At 41.7% G+C, this 14,739-nt stretch overlaps 1 protein-coding gene across 1 annotated transcript in view; it reads right to left on the reverse strand.

The window, feature by feature from the left end:
- UBL3 (ubiquitin like 3) overlaps positions 1-12,263 on the reverse strand; it is a 62,703-nt gene extending 50,440 nt beyond the window's left edge. The window contains exon 1 of the mRNA XM_039519038.1: positions 11,400-12,263. Within this exon, the coding sequence (XP_039374972.1) occupies positions 11,400-11,426 (27 nt within the window). The 5' untranslated portion in view covers positions 11,427-12,263. The remainder of the gene's footprint in view (positions 1-11,399) is intronic.
- Between the last annotated feature and the right edge of the window lie 2,476 nt (positions 12,264-14,739).

Below are 14,739 nucleotides of genomic sequence, written 5' to 3' on the forward strand. Positions count from 1 at the left end.
TATTAGCTTCTGCAGCAAACTCAGCCGTATTCACCTTCAATTCCCTGTTTACTCATAATCTGGAAGAGAAAAACAAGCTTTCCTGCTTTTTCAGGTCCCAAACCATTTCTCAATTGGAATGAATTAGTCCAAATAATTAGAATACAATTGTCAGACATATAGAAAAACAAACTCTTGAGCAATAGTCAACATGGTTTCTGTAAAGGGAAATCGTGTCTTACTAATCTATTAGAATTCTTTGAAGGGGTCAACAAACATGTGGACAAGGGGGATCCGGTGGACATAGTGTACTTGGATTTCCAGAAAGCCTTTGACAAGGTCCCTCACCAAAGGCTCTTACGTAAATTAAGTTGTCATGGGATAAAGGGGAAGGTCCTTTCATGGATTGAGAACTGGTTAAAGGACAGGGAACAAAGGGTAGGAATTAATGGAAAATTCTCAGAATGGAGAGGGGTAACTAGTGGTGTTCCCCAAGGGTCAGTCCTCGGACCAATCCTATTCAATTTATTCATAAATGATCTGGAGAAAGGGGTAAACAGTGAGGTGGCCAAGTTTGCAGATGATACTAAACTTCTCAAGATAGTTAAGACCAAAGCAGATTGTGAAGAACTTCAAAAAGATCTCACAAAACTAAGTGATTGGGCAACAAAATGGCAAATGAAATTTAATGTGGATAAATGTAAAGTAATGCACATTGGAAAAAATAACCCCAACTATACATACAACATGATGGGGGCTAATTTAGCTACAACGAGTCAGGAAAAAGATCTTGGTGTCATCGTGGATAGTTCTCTGAAGATGTCCACGCAGTGTGCAGAGGCGGTCAAAAAAGCAAACAGGATGTTAGGAATCATTAAAAAGGGGACAGAGAATAAGACTGAGAATATATTATTGCCCTTATATAAATCCATGGTACACCCACATCTCGAATACTGTGTACAGATGTGGTCTCCTCACCTCAAAAAAGATATTCAAGCACTAGAAAAGGTTCAGAAAAGGGCAACTAAAATGATTAGGGGTTTAGAGAGGGTCCCATACGAGGAAAGATTAAAGAGGCTAGGTCTCTTCAGCTTGGAAAAGAGAAGACTAAGGGGGGACATGATAGAGGTATATAAAATCATGAGTGATGTTGAGAAAGTGGATAAGGAAAAGTTATTTACTTATTCCCATAATACAAGAACTAGGGGTCACCAAATGAAATTAACAGGCAGCAGGTTTAAAACAAATAAAAGGAAGTTCTTCTTCACGCAGCGCACAGTCAACTTGTGGAACTCCTTACCTGAGGAGGTTGTGAAGGCTAGGACTATAACAATGTTTAAAAGGGGACTGGATAAATTCATGGTGGCTAAGTCCATAAATGGCTATTAGCCAGAATGGGTAAGAATGGTGTCCATAGCCTCTGTTCGTCAGAGGATGGAGATGGATGGCAGGAGAGAGATCACTTGATCATTGCCTGTTAGATTCACTCCCTCTGGGGCACCTGGCATTGGCCACTGTCAGTAGACAGATACTGGGCTAGATGGACCTTTGGTCTGACCCGGTACGGCCTTTCTTATGTTCTTATGTTCAAAGGAAGAAAATATTCTTTCTGCACCGACAGAAGAAGCTACTGCTGTTAAAAGTGAGATTATCACTTCAACAGTCTCTGAATCCAAGAGTTTAAGTGACTTCCACCAGTTCACTGATATGACTTTCTTTAAAGCGTCATCAGAAAACATATTTCTTGATTGGTTCATCCTTAGCTCTGAAGTTTATTATAGTTGGCATTATGGAGGGACGATTGCTGGATGCATTTGATCAAAAAAATCCAAAAAATCCTATTTAAATTTTTTAAAAATCAGTTTTTTTTTTAAATCATTGATTTTTATCCACCCTGGTTTCACAGCTATTAATTATTCTGCATAATTCTTCTTTGTAAAGACTAAAATAAAAAATGTATAGTGCCAAGATGACATACAAACTTCAACCCTTATTAGTACACTGTACATCAACTAAAGTCACTGAACATTATTCCAAACACAGTCACATTCATGCTACCAGCCCATCCAAGTACCAATGTGTAATAAAACCTATTACATCCAGTATTTTAAACCTTTTTGATACTGTATAGCTCATTATTAGCCATTCTCAGTCACTCATGATACAATACATAATGCTATGAAAAGAATATCTGAGCCAATGTAACCTGGTACTTAAGCTCCATTGGAAACTATCAATTTTTTTTTTTTTTTAAAGGCCACAGTTCTAAAATAACCGAAGTGCTCTGCTGATGGCTCATTAGGGTAACAAGGAAATAGGTATTGTTGGATAACTAATCAAGCTCAACACACCAGCAGCATCTTAAAGTTATACCACAGCTCTGAAAGGCATAATTGATTAAATATTGATCTCCACTATTTATTTTTATTATAAACAATAATGGAATCTCGATATTAAATATATACGTCAGTGTTCTAAGGGACTATAAGCAGTATCATTTGAAATGTTTGTTACAGAGTTCAGAAACAAGTTAGTGTGGCACAGATGACTGTTAGACCACAATGCACTGGGACATCATGCTAACTGCACAGAGGAGATATTAACCAACATTGCAGTATCCAACTCTGAAGTGGGATTACTTTTGAGATAAAACACATTCTCTTCTCACTGTTTAATCTCAAAAAAAGAAAAAACCCCACCATGTTATGTTTATTTTAAAAAAGGTACCACATTTACATCTAAGTATTTCAGAGAATTTCTTATCTTACATAACTTAATATGATGTAACAAAGATCATAGGAAAGCTTCCAAAAGAGCGAAGACCCAAGTTTTTCAGGGTCGAAGCATTCATCCATACCTGAAATACTGGCATTACAAATTGAAGTCCAGATCTGCAGCTGAATAGCACTAAAACAAGAGAGCCACCATTGTTTCCCCGTGAATCTATGGCTGTCCCGGCACAAGTCCAGGTCTTTGGTGTAAATCAGATGAGCCTGAACAGTACTTGAATCGATGACAGCTACCAGGAGCAATCAGAGTCCATTCCAGACAGACAGACATACACTGTAGGAGTGCCATGGACACTCTTCTTAGGTGGTGGCTACGAGATACTATTATCCAGGAGCTGGACCCACTGAAGTATAGGGAAGTGTTTTTGGTGGAGGACTAACACAAAGCTGGCACAGTGCTGAACAGGACCTGGTCCTATTTATATCTGTTTTATTACCTGGCTAATAAAAATGGGATACATCAAACTCAGTCAATTTATATATATTTCTATCTCCATAATAACTGTATTGTGGAACAAAATAATCTCTTAACTGGAAAGATAATTAATTGTATGGGATTCTACCACTAGCTTTCCATAAAGTTTTGAAATCCATCTCTGAAAGAATTTTAGGTAAGAAATAGATATGTGGACCCAACAATGACAAATTATTTTTAGGCCACTTTGCCATTGCCAGAAACTATAGAAAAAAATTACTTGAAAAGAGTCCAATCCTGCATCAGTGGTGTCATCATTTTGCAATGTGTCAAGTTCCCTCCTCTTTCAGATGCTTTTATAAACTTAGTGGCTCTCTGTGGAGACTCTTTTTGGAGAAAATTTATAGTACGTTTTGATCAACACCCTCATCCTTTTTAGTGCAAATTTCAAACACATCTATGATGATTACTAGATGCAAGTTTAGAGAGAACCTGCCCATGGATTCCACTGACTGCAAATGTCAAACTAGAGCATATCAATCCTCCTCTATCAACCAACCACCCAACCAACTGTGAAACTAACAGTGGCTGTCAAAGAATATTTGAATTTTCACTCCATGCTTTAGGACGGCTCGATGTTACTTCTTTAACAAAGTTTAAATATTTCTGAAGACTTACACACCAGAAGTTTAGAATTACTACAACTGAGAAGATCTCATCTTTTTTCCATTGGCATAACAAATAAAGATATCCTTGGCACAATTTTACCAATATTCTTGGAATATTATTCAGCAATATTATTCTCCAAATTTTCTTTTCTGATGTAGAATCAATAGCATTAACTAGGAATGCTTTTGGCTGCTTAGAGACAATTTCAGGAATTTTCTCATATTTGACCAACAATCCCTACAATTTTAAGTGCTCGTTCTTTATTTTTTTCCTTCACTATTTCTTCATTTTCATCACAAGCAGAATCTAGTGGTGGACCTGTCATTTTAAATTTGTTTGGGGAAGTATATCCAGGCCAAAATGCTTCAGCCATTTCTTTAAATTGCTCATTTTGTGCTACCCTGGAGGTGGTTAGCATACTAAGAGGTTGCAACTCCTATCAAATGCAAGTTGTTGTTATAGCATAGACATAGGTTGATCTTTAAAAATTTTTGGATGCCAAAACCAGAGACTACTCCAAAACTAAGCTGAAGACGTGCTAAAAGGTCTGAAATTTAGATTTAAGTCAGCATCATGGCTAGGATTAGATTACAATGATGGAAACAAAAGTTTTCACTGTTACTAAATTTAGAATAAATAGCCAATATCTAGTGTATGCAATAGTGCAGATAGAAGACTGAAAAATAAGATGAGCCAGACAGCTATATACAGAACAAGCAAGATTATCCAGAACTTTCCAGAAGTGTCTAGAATCTTGCAAGACCACTCTCCCAAGAATAATGTAAATTCTTCAGAGCGAGAAAGAAGGTCAGAAGTTTAAAAAAAAAATAGAAAAAATTCTCTAAGACTCAGGGGCTGGGTTTCTCTGTGGGGAAAAACAGGTTTTATTTTTGGGTTTGGGGATTTTTGTTGTTGTTGTTGCAGATTATTTATTTTGTGTATTTGACAGCACTTTGCATATAGTCAGTTCCACTGTTTCTCCAAATTATTTCTAGCATTTATCTTACAGTAGCGCTCAATGGGTGCAGACAGGACTGGAACACTATTGTGCTGTGCACTGTACAAGCATATATGAAAAAATAGTTCCAGCCCTCAAACCTGACACTAAAACTTATTTAAACATAGAAACAGACAAGATCTGGGTACAAGTGTAGATGAAAGTAAGCCCCATGTATTCCACATTCCATAGCCTCAGATTGCACCCCTTTCACAGAGCTGTGCTCCAGAATCTAAAGAGAATATATATCGAGAAAGAGAGAGAGTCATAGTGATCATGGAAAAAACCTTGAAAGCATCAACACTGTTACCTGCCTGAGTTTGCACAGAGACTAAAACAATAGCTCTGAGAACGGTGAATTGCCCCATTAATCTCAAGCAGAGCCCTGTGGACTCCAGAGCTGCAGAATTTGGCTATTTTTTGAGATACAAAATTCAACATTTGTTGATGTAGAATTCATCATTTTGCTACAGCCAGGTGCCCAGCTTTTGTTTTCCGTCTCTCAGTCTTTCCAGGGCCTACCAGCAGTTGTCGCTGGCTCCCCAGCATCCCCAAAATGGGAAATTAATTGGATTATAGTGTATGCTCCCTGCGCTGTTTCATGGAACTAGACAACGGGGAGCTGGAGAGCAAGAACTGGAGTCCAGCTTCCAGCCAGGAAACAGGGAACCAGAAAATAGGCTGATGACTTAACTTGCCTGGAAAAAGTGCAGCAGCCAATGCCAGGAGGAAATGTCCCAATGAAGCAGACTATAAGCCCTGTCAGTTCCTTGCACAATGGTGGAAGCAAGCTCTGTGCCAAACAACTCGAACAACAACATAGGAGCCAAGGCCCAGGGAGAGGAGCTGGGCCACCTGGAGAGAATGGCAAAAAAACCCTCATCTTCAAAAATAACCCTTGATAAATTTTCCATCTCAGAATTTTCAACTATTTTCACAGAGACAGATCTGTGTTTGTGTGGGGGAATAAGATATGGGGCATTTTATTGCGAAAGAGTAAATTAACACTGCCTAAAAATTATGGATGGGTACTGTGGAATTTGGTCCTATTCTGCCATGGAGTACAAAATGCCCTGCATACTAACGAATGATCATAACGATAACTGGTACACCTGGTTAGATACATGGGTTGTTCTGTTTTGTTTGTTGGGCGGGGGGAATGTATGAATATTTTCAAATAATTGTAGAGGTTGCCTAGTATATATGTGACATCAGCTTTGAGCATGTATGGTCCTGATCACTGCTGCAGGTAACAGGAGAGTGTGGGAAGACAGGCAGGGAGAAATGTCTTGTTCCTGTAAAAGCAACACTGCAATATGTTACATACCCTGGTTCAACATATAGGGAGTCAGAAAAGGAGCTTTCTTCATCCTGATCCCCTCCCACATCCCCCCCCCCCCCTCCCTCCCACACACACACACACACAGGAGGGGCAGTAAAAAAAGGAAGACGACAACACAGGAAATGGTACACTATGATCTGTTTCACTCTCTTCTGCATCAGGAAAGAAAGAATACCCAAATGCTTCCTGGCTGCAAACTGGATAACATAGATAATGTTTTCACCCCTCTTAGCCATAAATATAGAACACAATATAGCATGAATAAATATTTAAACTCTTCAGACTGGAAAAGGGGATGTAAAATGCACAGAAATAACATTTATTAGTCACTCCCTCAAGCTCTCCTTGATAAAGTTAAACACAGTCAACTTGATATCTAATCAGTTTAAAAAATAAGAAAAGTGATTTCAGATTCTGTCACAAAGCCTACAAAAAGTAAAAGGAGGAAGGGTAACTAAAATAAATAAGGTAAGAGGACAAAGATGCACCACTTTTTGAATTTTGTCCCCATAAATGAAATGCTGTGAATAAAATCAAATATGTTTAGTTACTTTATTTCCAACATATTATGTTGATATTCTCCTTGACTATTCTTATATTTAGAATTTTTTAAACTGGTTGATGGATACTGAAACTTAACTGCAACACAACTACTTCTTCAGGTACTTCTTCCACTCTCCTACTGCACCTTCTTTCAGGCTGCCCCATCTGCCTGAGGCCATATCCCTGTCTGGTTTTCTCCATCAAGTCTCATGAAATCACACTTCACAGGTGCCACACACCTGCTCCCTACTTTTAACTTCCTGAAATTGCTTGTACAGGCACACACATAAACCCCTTCAAAAACCGTGGAATAAGTTTGGAACCAGGTTTTGTTGTTGTTGTTTCCCTTCTTTTGTCCACTGTCCTCATTACCCCTTTAGATTATAGGGTTTCTGCCCGAAAAGCACCTGTCTTGTGTCTGTTAAGTGCCTAGCAGGGAAGATGCTAATTACATTTTACTAAAAATAGGCATTCCACACACCATAATGTCTTTTGCTTAAGTCTTAGTATATGGACTCAAACAGACGGTATAAAATAATTTAATATAGTCTATAAATTCCTAATTTTAAAATGTTTTGTTGTTTACATGGTGCCCATGCAAAAGGGGTCAACAAAAAGAATATTTCCCTCAACATTACCCAGAGAGAGAAACGTATGGGATGTAACATAGCAGACATGCAAAGCGTGGCCTGGGATATGCAGGGGTGACAGAGTTTTAATTTAATAATTGGAGATATACCAATCTCCTAGAACTGGAAGGGACCTCGAAAGGTCATCGAGTCCAGCCCCCTGCCTTCACTAGCAGGACCAATTTTTGCCCCAGATCCCTAAGTGGCCTCCTCAAGGATTGAACTCACAACCCTGGGTTTAGCAGGCCTATCCCTCCCCCCCTTGTTCATGCCCTCAGTAATGTCTGAAGGCGCAGGAAGGAGTCAGTTTGACACTAAGCCATAAAAGGTGCTTTTCAAAGATGGAAGTCCTCAAAAAGAAATTACATTTGTAAGGAAGAGTGTCGTAACAGTACAAGATACATGGACACAGCCCTGCAAGGTTCACGTGACAGTCCCACTGGAATCCCTGGAATTACTCATTTAAGTAATAGCTTCTGTATTGAGCCCATTTTTTTAGTAGCTTGTGCTGAACCAATCAACTATGCTTATATCAAAACTCAAACAGAAAACTATTAAATATTTTCATTAAGTCAAAAGAGTAGAGTCAAATTAACTACATGAATCCACAAACCACTTAGTGCCTTTTTATTTTTACTGAAGAAATAGGACTTGCAAACAGATCACTTGTTATCTACAATCTATTTCCAACCACTACTACATGGCAAAACTGGCCACTTTTCTGGTGAAAATGTTTGAAATACTCAGAGATGATCCCTATGGTCACTGTCACCCCCAATATTCTTTTACTACAACAGGGAACTATGAGAAAAAAACAAACAAAATTAGGCTCAAGTCCTGCAATACAATCTTCTACCACTGACCTCTACACATGTCTAGTGTCCTAATTAAGTTGATGAAACGCCACACAGGCACACAGGTCAACACTAGCAGGTTTCATTGAAGAACTGGAGCCATAACCTTTAAGTAGCATATATTGCTACAATAGTAGCGAAACACATACTTATAAAATAATGTTTGGAATGTGGTGTGTCATAATCTACTTTGTTAATGGAATGCAAATGATAAAGAATTAGCATGTTAATCACTTAGGACTGATGTGTTGAAATGTTTAGCCCCATAAAAAGAGACTAATTCTAGAGGAAGTCAATCAAACATGCGTCTGAAGAGAAAGAGGTCAAAGCTCTTCAAATACCGTACTAGCCAAAAAAATCTGTAGTTTTCATAGATTTATATAAATTCAGAATATATACACACACACAACATTGCTAATTTCCACTGATAGGAAGAGCTATTGCAAATTACTACATTTTGCAAAGCAGCAATTAAAATAATAAAAAGCAGATACTAAATCATTTATCTGACAAATACAGTTTAGCTTTAATTATTTATTATAATACTTCAGTGTTTTGTAACAGGTTTTGTAAATGTGATGAATTTTAGTAATATGACATCCCTCCAGACTACTATTAAATCCTTGAGAACTGGGAAAAGACCACTGCTTGTGCATACAAATTATGGAGTGGGTGGATTAGGGAAATGCAAATTACCAAGACTCAACAGTAAATACAAACATAAACAAGGTGACAGCCTGATAAATGTTTCTCTTTTAGGAACAATCAGTTTAAACAGCAATTACTAGAAAATGTGAGCTTTTGGGGTGAGGAGGTTGTTGATAATAGGAGACTAAGGGCTAATCTACACTGGCAATGTTAAAGCACTGCTGCAGCAGCACTTTAACGTGGCTTGTGTAGTCGCGGCAGAGCACTGGGAGAGAGCTCTCCTGGCACTCTAAAAAATCCCACCTCCACGAGGGGCATGGCTACCAGCGCTGGTGCACTGTCTATACTGGCGCTTTACAGCGCGGAAACTTGCTGCGCTCAGCGCGCTGTTTTTTCACACCCAAGCGAGAAAGTCTCAGCGCTGTAAAGTTCCAGTGTAGGCAAGCCCTAAGAATGAATATTCCCATGTTCTTTCTAACAATTTATCTATACTTAATACCCAAGTTTCCACAGTGTATATGCCACAAGCCTTCTAAGACAAGACAACTGCAGCTAAAAAAAAAAATGCAGAAATCTATCGAAATGGTCCTAAAAAAGCCTGCATGAATTTATACCCTCAGTTAAAATGAATGGATACTGACGTTATCATTTGATATTTCATCCCTATATATCCAAAAAATCACTACTACTAACAATCTTCTTGATTATGAACAAATGGCATATCTTTAGGCCTAGACTTTACCACTAGCAATGTGCCAATATGGCATCAGAATAATTACTACTTTTAAAAGATGTAACAGTTTTTATAGCTAAAATATTTTTATTTCTATCATTTAAATGTGTACATTGATACAAAATCAAGTCTTCAGCACAAGAAGTCTAGTGCCAGCACAATGATTACCAAGTAGGTAGGGTCCAGGAGTACTGTGGAGGGGCAATTTGCTCAGCTCATGGAAAGGGGAGAGAAGAGTGCTTCCTGTTGCTGTCTAGAGGCCCCTCCAGCCAATTTCAAAAACAATGCTAAGAGATTTGTATCCAGCCCTCCACAGCTAGAGTAAGACTTGCTGTGCTATGACGCATTAGTCAGGGAGGGGAAGAGGGAAGACTATTCAGCGTATCCTCAGGGCTAAGGAGACCCTGGAAGGAAACATGCACTAAATAATATTATGACTGAAAATTACAGTGGAAAGGATTCAGATTGAGACACAACAGTCCCCCCATCCTCCAAGTCATAATATACAGAATATATTTGAGAGATAAAAAGCCCCCATAAATGATTTTAAAACATTTAAATGGCTATTTTATTACTTCTCTTTTTTTGGCAAAATGTATTCTTCTACAGCAGCCAAAATGACTCTCTGCAAGAAACAATGAAAGTAAGCTCCCAAATGGTACCACTATTCCAACAGCCTGATTAGCATGAATATGCATCATTAACTGCATATCTACTATGCCTGAAACAAGGGCTATCCATCTTTACATTATTTTTACAGTACTAGGTTATGAAGGCAAAATGTAATTTCACACCAAATGACAGAAGCATGGACATGTCTTCTGCTGTAAGACAAAGTCACCACCAATCACCTTGAAATATGAAGAATGAAGTGATATATGGAAAAGATTTGCTGCAAGAATAAAGAGGTAACATATCAAAATATATTAACAGCTTCTTTCAAAAAGCTTCTTTCAATATACATCAGAAAATTCATGCTGCAGACCTGAAAGACTAGTGCAAGAACTCCCTCCTCCTCCCCCCCAAAGCACCAGAATATGCCCATCTATACACCTTTCTGGTTTTAAATGTATTGATCTTGCAGGTCCAAAAAGGAGTCAACAGAGAACTATACTGGTCGAAGTACAGTTCACTAAAAGAAATACAACTGCCCTTGAAAAATGTCAATATTGCAGCTAGTACACAAGAGATCCTATTGTGTAAATAGATGTGTGAGTTTTTGCCTGTTGACGTGTATCAAGTGAACAGATTACCTCCCTATCAATGCTAGATGCAAAAGTGTTGGTGGGAAGGGAGGTAGGGGGGGCAGAGAGACAGGATGGGGCCGAATTTCAGCTGGTTCTGGAAGATAAACGCTTTCCAGTATGCTATGGTTTGGACACAAATGGTTTCCGGTAGAGTTTTATTTTGTATAGCATCTCCCTCACACATTACAATCAAAAATGCTTCACAGAGTTAAACAATACAGCTACACAAAATGAACAGACGCAGACAGCTACTCACTGGTGCAGGTAAGGACGATTATCTCTCCGAGTTGCCTTACTACATACGAGACGACCCTGCAGCTCCCTGATTCCCTTACGAAAAATCAAAGCAGTATCTGGACATGGGGGGGGGGGGGCCTAGAAGGCTGGAACTTTTTGTCCCCTACATCGTTAAGTGACAGGAGTGTCATTTTCTGCTAACCCTCTTTGCTGAACCCCCACCCCCCCTTTTCCGTCTTCATCTCCCAAACACACGCCCAACAGACAGTCAACCAATGTCCGTAGTAACGACAACAAATAAGGCGCCTGGTACTTACCATGTCAGCTGGGACACTGCTGGACATCTTGCTGTTATACTCTGGTGGTTTAAAACAACTTTTTAATTAAAATAATAATACCAAGCTCGCCCAGCAAGGGATCCGCGCGCGGTTCGGCGGCAGTAAGTTCAGTGTTACTTGAGTGTCTGATATGCAGCGAGGAGACTGTTTGTTGAGGGGGAAATATCCAAGAGGAGCCGGTCTCCAGCGGGCACAGCAGCAGCCCGGAGGTGGCAGCAGATCCTTGTCAGCAGCAGCAGCGGTGCCAGGTGGACCAGGCAGGGCTCTACAGTGACATGAATTGCGTGCGGGGGTTTTTCTTCCTTTTCCAGCCCAGACCGATAATGACGGGATGATTCACGGGATAGCTCTGCGCCCAAGTCACCTCCTCATTAAAGCGGGCGACCCAGACAGGCTGGGCGACCTTCCGGTGGCCGGAGCGAGCGGCTGAAGTTTGTGCCCTCCCAGGAGGCGGGGAGGGGGCCGGGGGCGGGGGCTGACCACCCTGCGCGGTGTCTACGGGCGAGGGAGAAGGGCAGCGTCTCTCCCCTGCCCGGGGTGCCCTCCCCCACGCCGCTCCGAGAGCGGCAGCGCCTCAAGGGGGATTTAAACGGCAGCCGCCTCCAGCCCGCAGCAGCCTCAGGTCTCTGCTCTCATCGCCGCCGCCCCAGGCCCCCCTCCAACGGCTCCCTCAGCGGCCCGGCGGGGACCCCAGTGCCGGGCTGGCTGCCCTGTCTCGTCTCGCTGTGGGCCGGGGCCGTCTCAGTGCGATCCGCTCTCTGCCCCGCGCCCGCAGCCGCCGCCTGTCATCTTCCTCTCAAGCCAACATGGCGCCCGCCGAGCCGAGGGAAGGGGACACGGCAGGGGAGAGACGAGCCCCGCCCCCCGTGCGTCACGTACGGCAGCCCCCGCGGGGCACCATGGGGATTGTAGGCCGCGGAGTGGGGAAGCCTCGGAAAAGTCGAGCACCGCCCTCCCCCAGCAACGGTTGCTAGGGCTGGGAACGGGCCGCTGGCGGGGCTGGGCCTGGGGAGCGGCATCCTGCTGCGCTGGTCTGGTTGTCACGGGGGCGCACACAGGGGCCCAGCAGGGACTGGCGCCTCGCCCGCATTTCGCCAGGAGGCCGCAGGCTCAGGGGGGCCCCACACTTCCCAAGGGACTGCCGGCCTAGGAGCCTCCCTGGGAGCAGCAGGGGCAGCAGTCCCAATGGTCACCCTGCTCTCCAGAGCCTCTGGCTGGAAGCTGGGCCACTTGCAGGGCTTGGCACCACCAGGGCACCCAGTTCCCTGAACTCCTTACAGACCCAGCCGGGCCACAAGCAGATGGAGTTTTCCGAAGTCCTCAGCCTGCATTTCACTCAGTGTTCGTAGCGCAACTTCTGTGAGCTTGGCCCGGGCCTGGGGGCCAGGCACCAACCTAAGATACAGCCTCTGAAAGTGATGACATGTTACAATGCAGGGTGAGAATAAGACATGAAAAAAGGCAGGTTATGAAGGGTGCCTGAGATGCCTTGGTGACACACAAACAATGCACCCATTTTCTTTCTATATTATATACCTCCAAGTAAATATTAAATAAATTGCACTGTTTTCATGAGGTGGGCTGTAATGTACTTTACAGCTACTTGGAGTACCACTGGGAGCCCTTTTAGGTGATATTATTTACAAAAATATGGTTGTATGTTTTGTTTCTGTACATTTTCCAGCTGAGTAGGAGAGAATTATTTCTTTATCCCACAGGTTCACATGTCTCAGGTATCACAGCACTTCTTTGAACTTGTCAATTCTCAGATTCTTTTAGCCTGAAATATCAGTCATTTCTAGTCCGGACCATTCTTTCTAAGCTATGTAGTTCTTTCAGTGAAAAGCTCCGATGGGACCCACAGCAGAAATGATGACTTATTGCAGTTTCAAAAGGAAAATAGTCCCTCACCAAATGCATCCTTACTTCAAGGCCAAATTTTCTTAAAAGAAGGCTGTAGGGCAATTTGTGCCTTACCACTGTCTGATTTGGAATCCCAGCCCTGGCTAAGTAAAGGTAATGTCAGGTGGAAGAGATATTCCACCTCTAAAAAGGAAAAACTGATGTCCAACTGTCTAACCAAGACGCAGATGTATAGACACACATATCTGCTCATGTAAAAGTGTCAAAGAAAATATTAAGAAAATCAAGCAGATGATTCCTTAAGGATGGTTCACTATCCTCTATAGACACCAGACTGAATTTGTAGGTCATAGGTCTCCTGTAAACCCACATCAAAATATGGCTAAGTTCAATACTTCAGAAAGTTAGAGACTGCCTCTCTGCCCATGCTATACTACAGCATTGGTGTTCAGAGGAGGCATTTGAGCAGGAGCCCTCTCAGTATAATACAGAGGGAACTTGCAGCAGGATGTCCTTCATGATGGGTCCTCCAATTTGGAATGCATTTCTCTACTCCTTGGTCCAAAATAGCACAAATTTGTTGACCTCCATGGCTTGCAGCAAGGTCCATCTCATTACTAGAGTTTTGGGGGAAGTGAGGAGTGTTACAAGAAAGAGCTAGTGGAGAGGCCACGTGAATAGGAGATCGGGGTTCTATTCCCAGCTTCCCCTGCTGTCACGTTGTGTGACCTTGAACAAATCGCTTCGCTTTTCTGTGCCTGTTTCCCCTTGGTCATTCTTGCTTGTTTAGTCTGTGAGCTCACTGAATGACTCTCTCTCTCTGTTTATATGGTACCTTACCTGTTTATATGGTACCTTATATGGTACCCCTCAGCTGGGGCTTCTAGGGCCAGCACTACATGACCACAAATAATAATAAAAGGACTGGTATTTGTGGGAGCAGCAGGATAGTGTTGGAGCATTGATTTTATTGATCTCTCTGGTAATTCTCAAGTTTTGGAGAAGCTGGTGGGTTTTTACATGAAAGAGCTCTTTTATTCTTTTTGTTATACTTCAAAATACAAAAATAATGATCATTGCAGAACACCAACCATAAGGGATTCTATGGGTATGTCTACACTACAAAATTAGGTCGAATTTATAGAAGTCGATTTTTTAGAAATCAATTTTATACAGTCCATTGTGTGTGTCCCCACTTAAGATTATTAAGACCATTAATTCAGCAGAGTGCGTCCACAGTACCGAGGCTAGCGTTGACTTCCGGAGCACTGCACTATGGGTAGCTATCCCACAGTTCCCATAGTCTCCGCCACCCATTGGAATTCTGGGTTGAGCTCCCAATGCCTGATGGGGCAAAAACATTGTCGCTGGTGGTTCTGGGTAAATGTCATCAACCCCACCCCACCCCTGTGAAAACAATGGCAATAAATTATTTCTTGCCTTTTTTCCTGGGTTA

The sequence above is a fragment of the Mauremys reevesii genome, linkage group 1 (genome assembly GCF_016161935.1).
Source record: "Mauremys reevesii isolate NIE-2019 linkage group 1, ASM1616193v1, whole genome shotgun sequence".
Lineage (NCBI taxonomy): Eukaryota > Metazoa > Chordata > Testudines > Geoemydidae > Mauremys > Mauremys reevesii.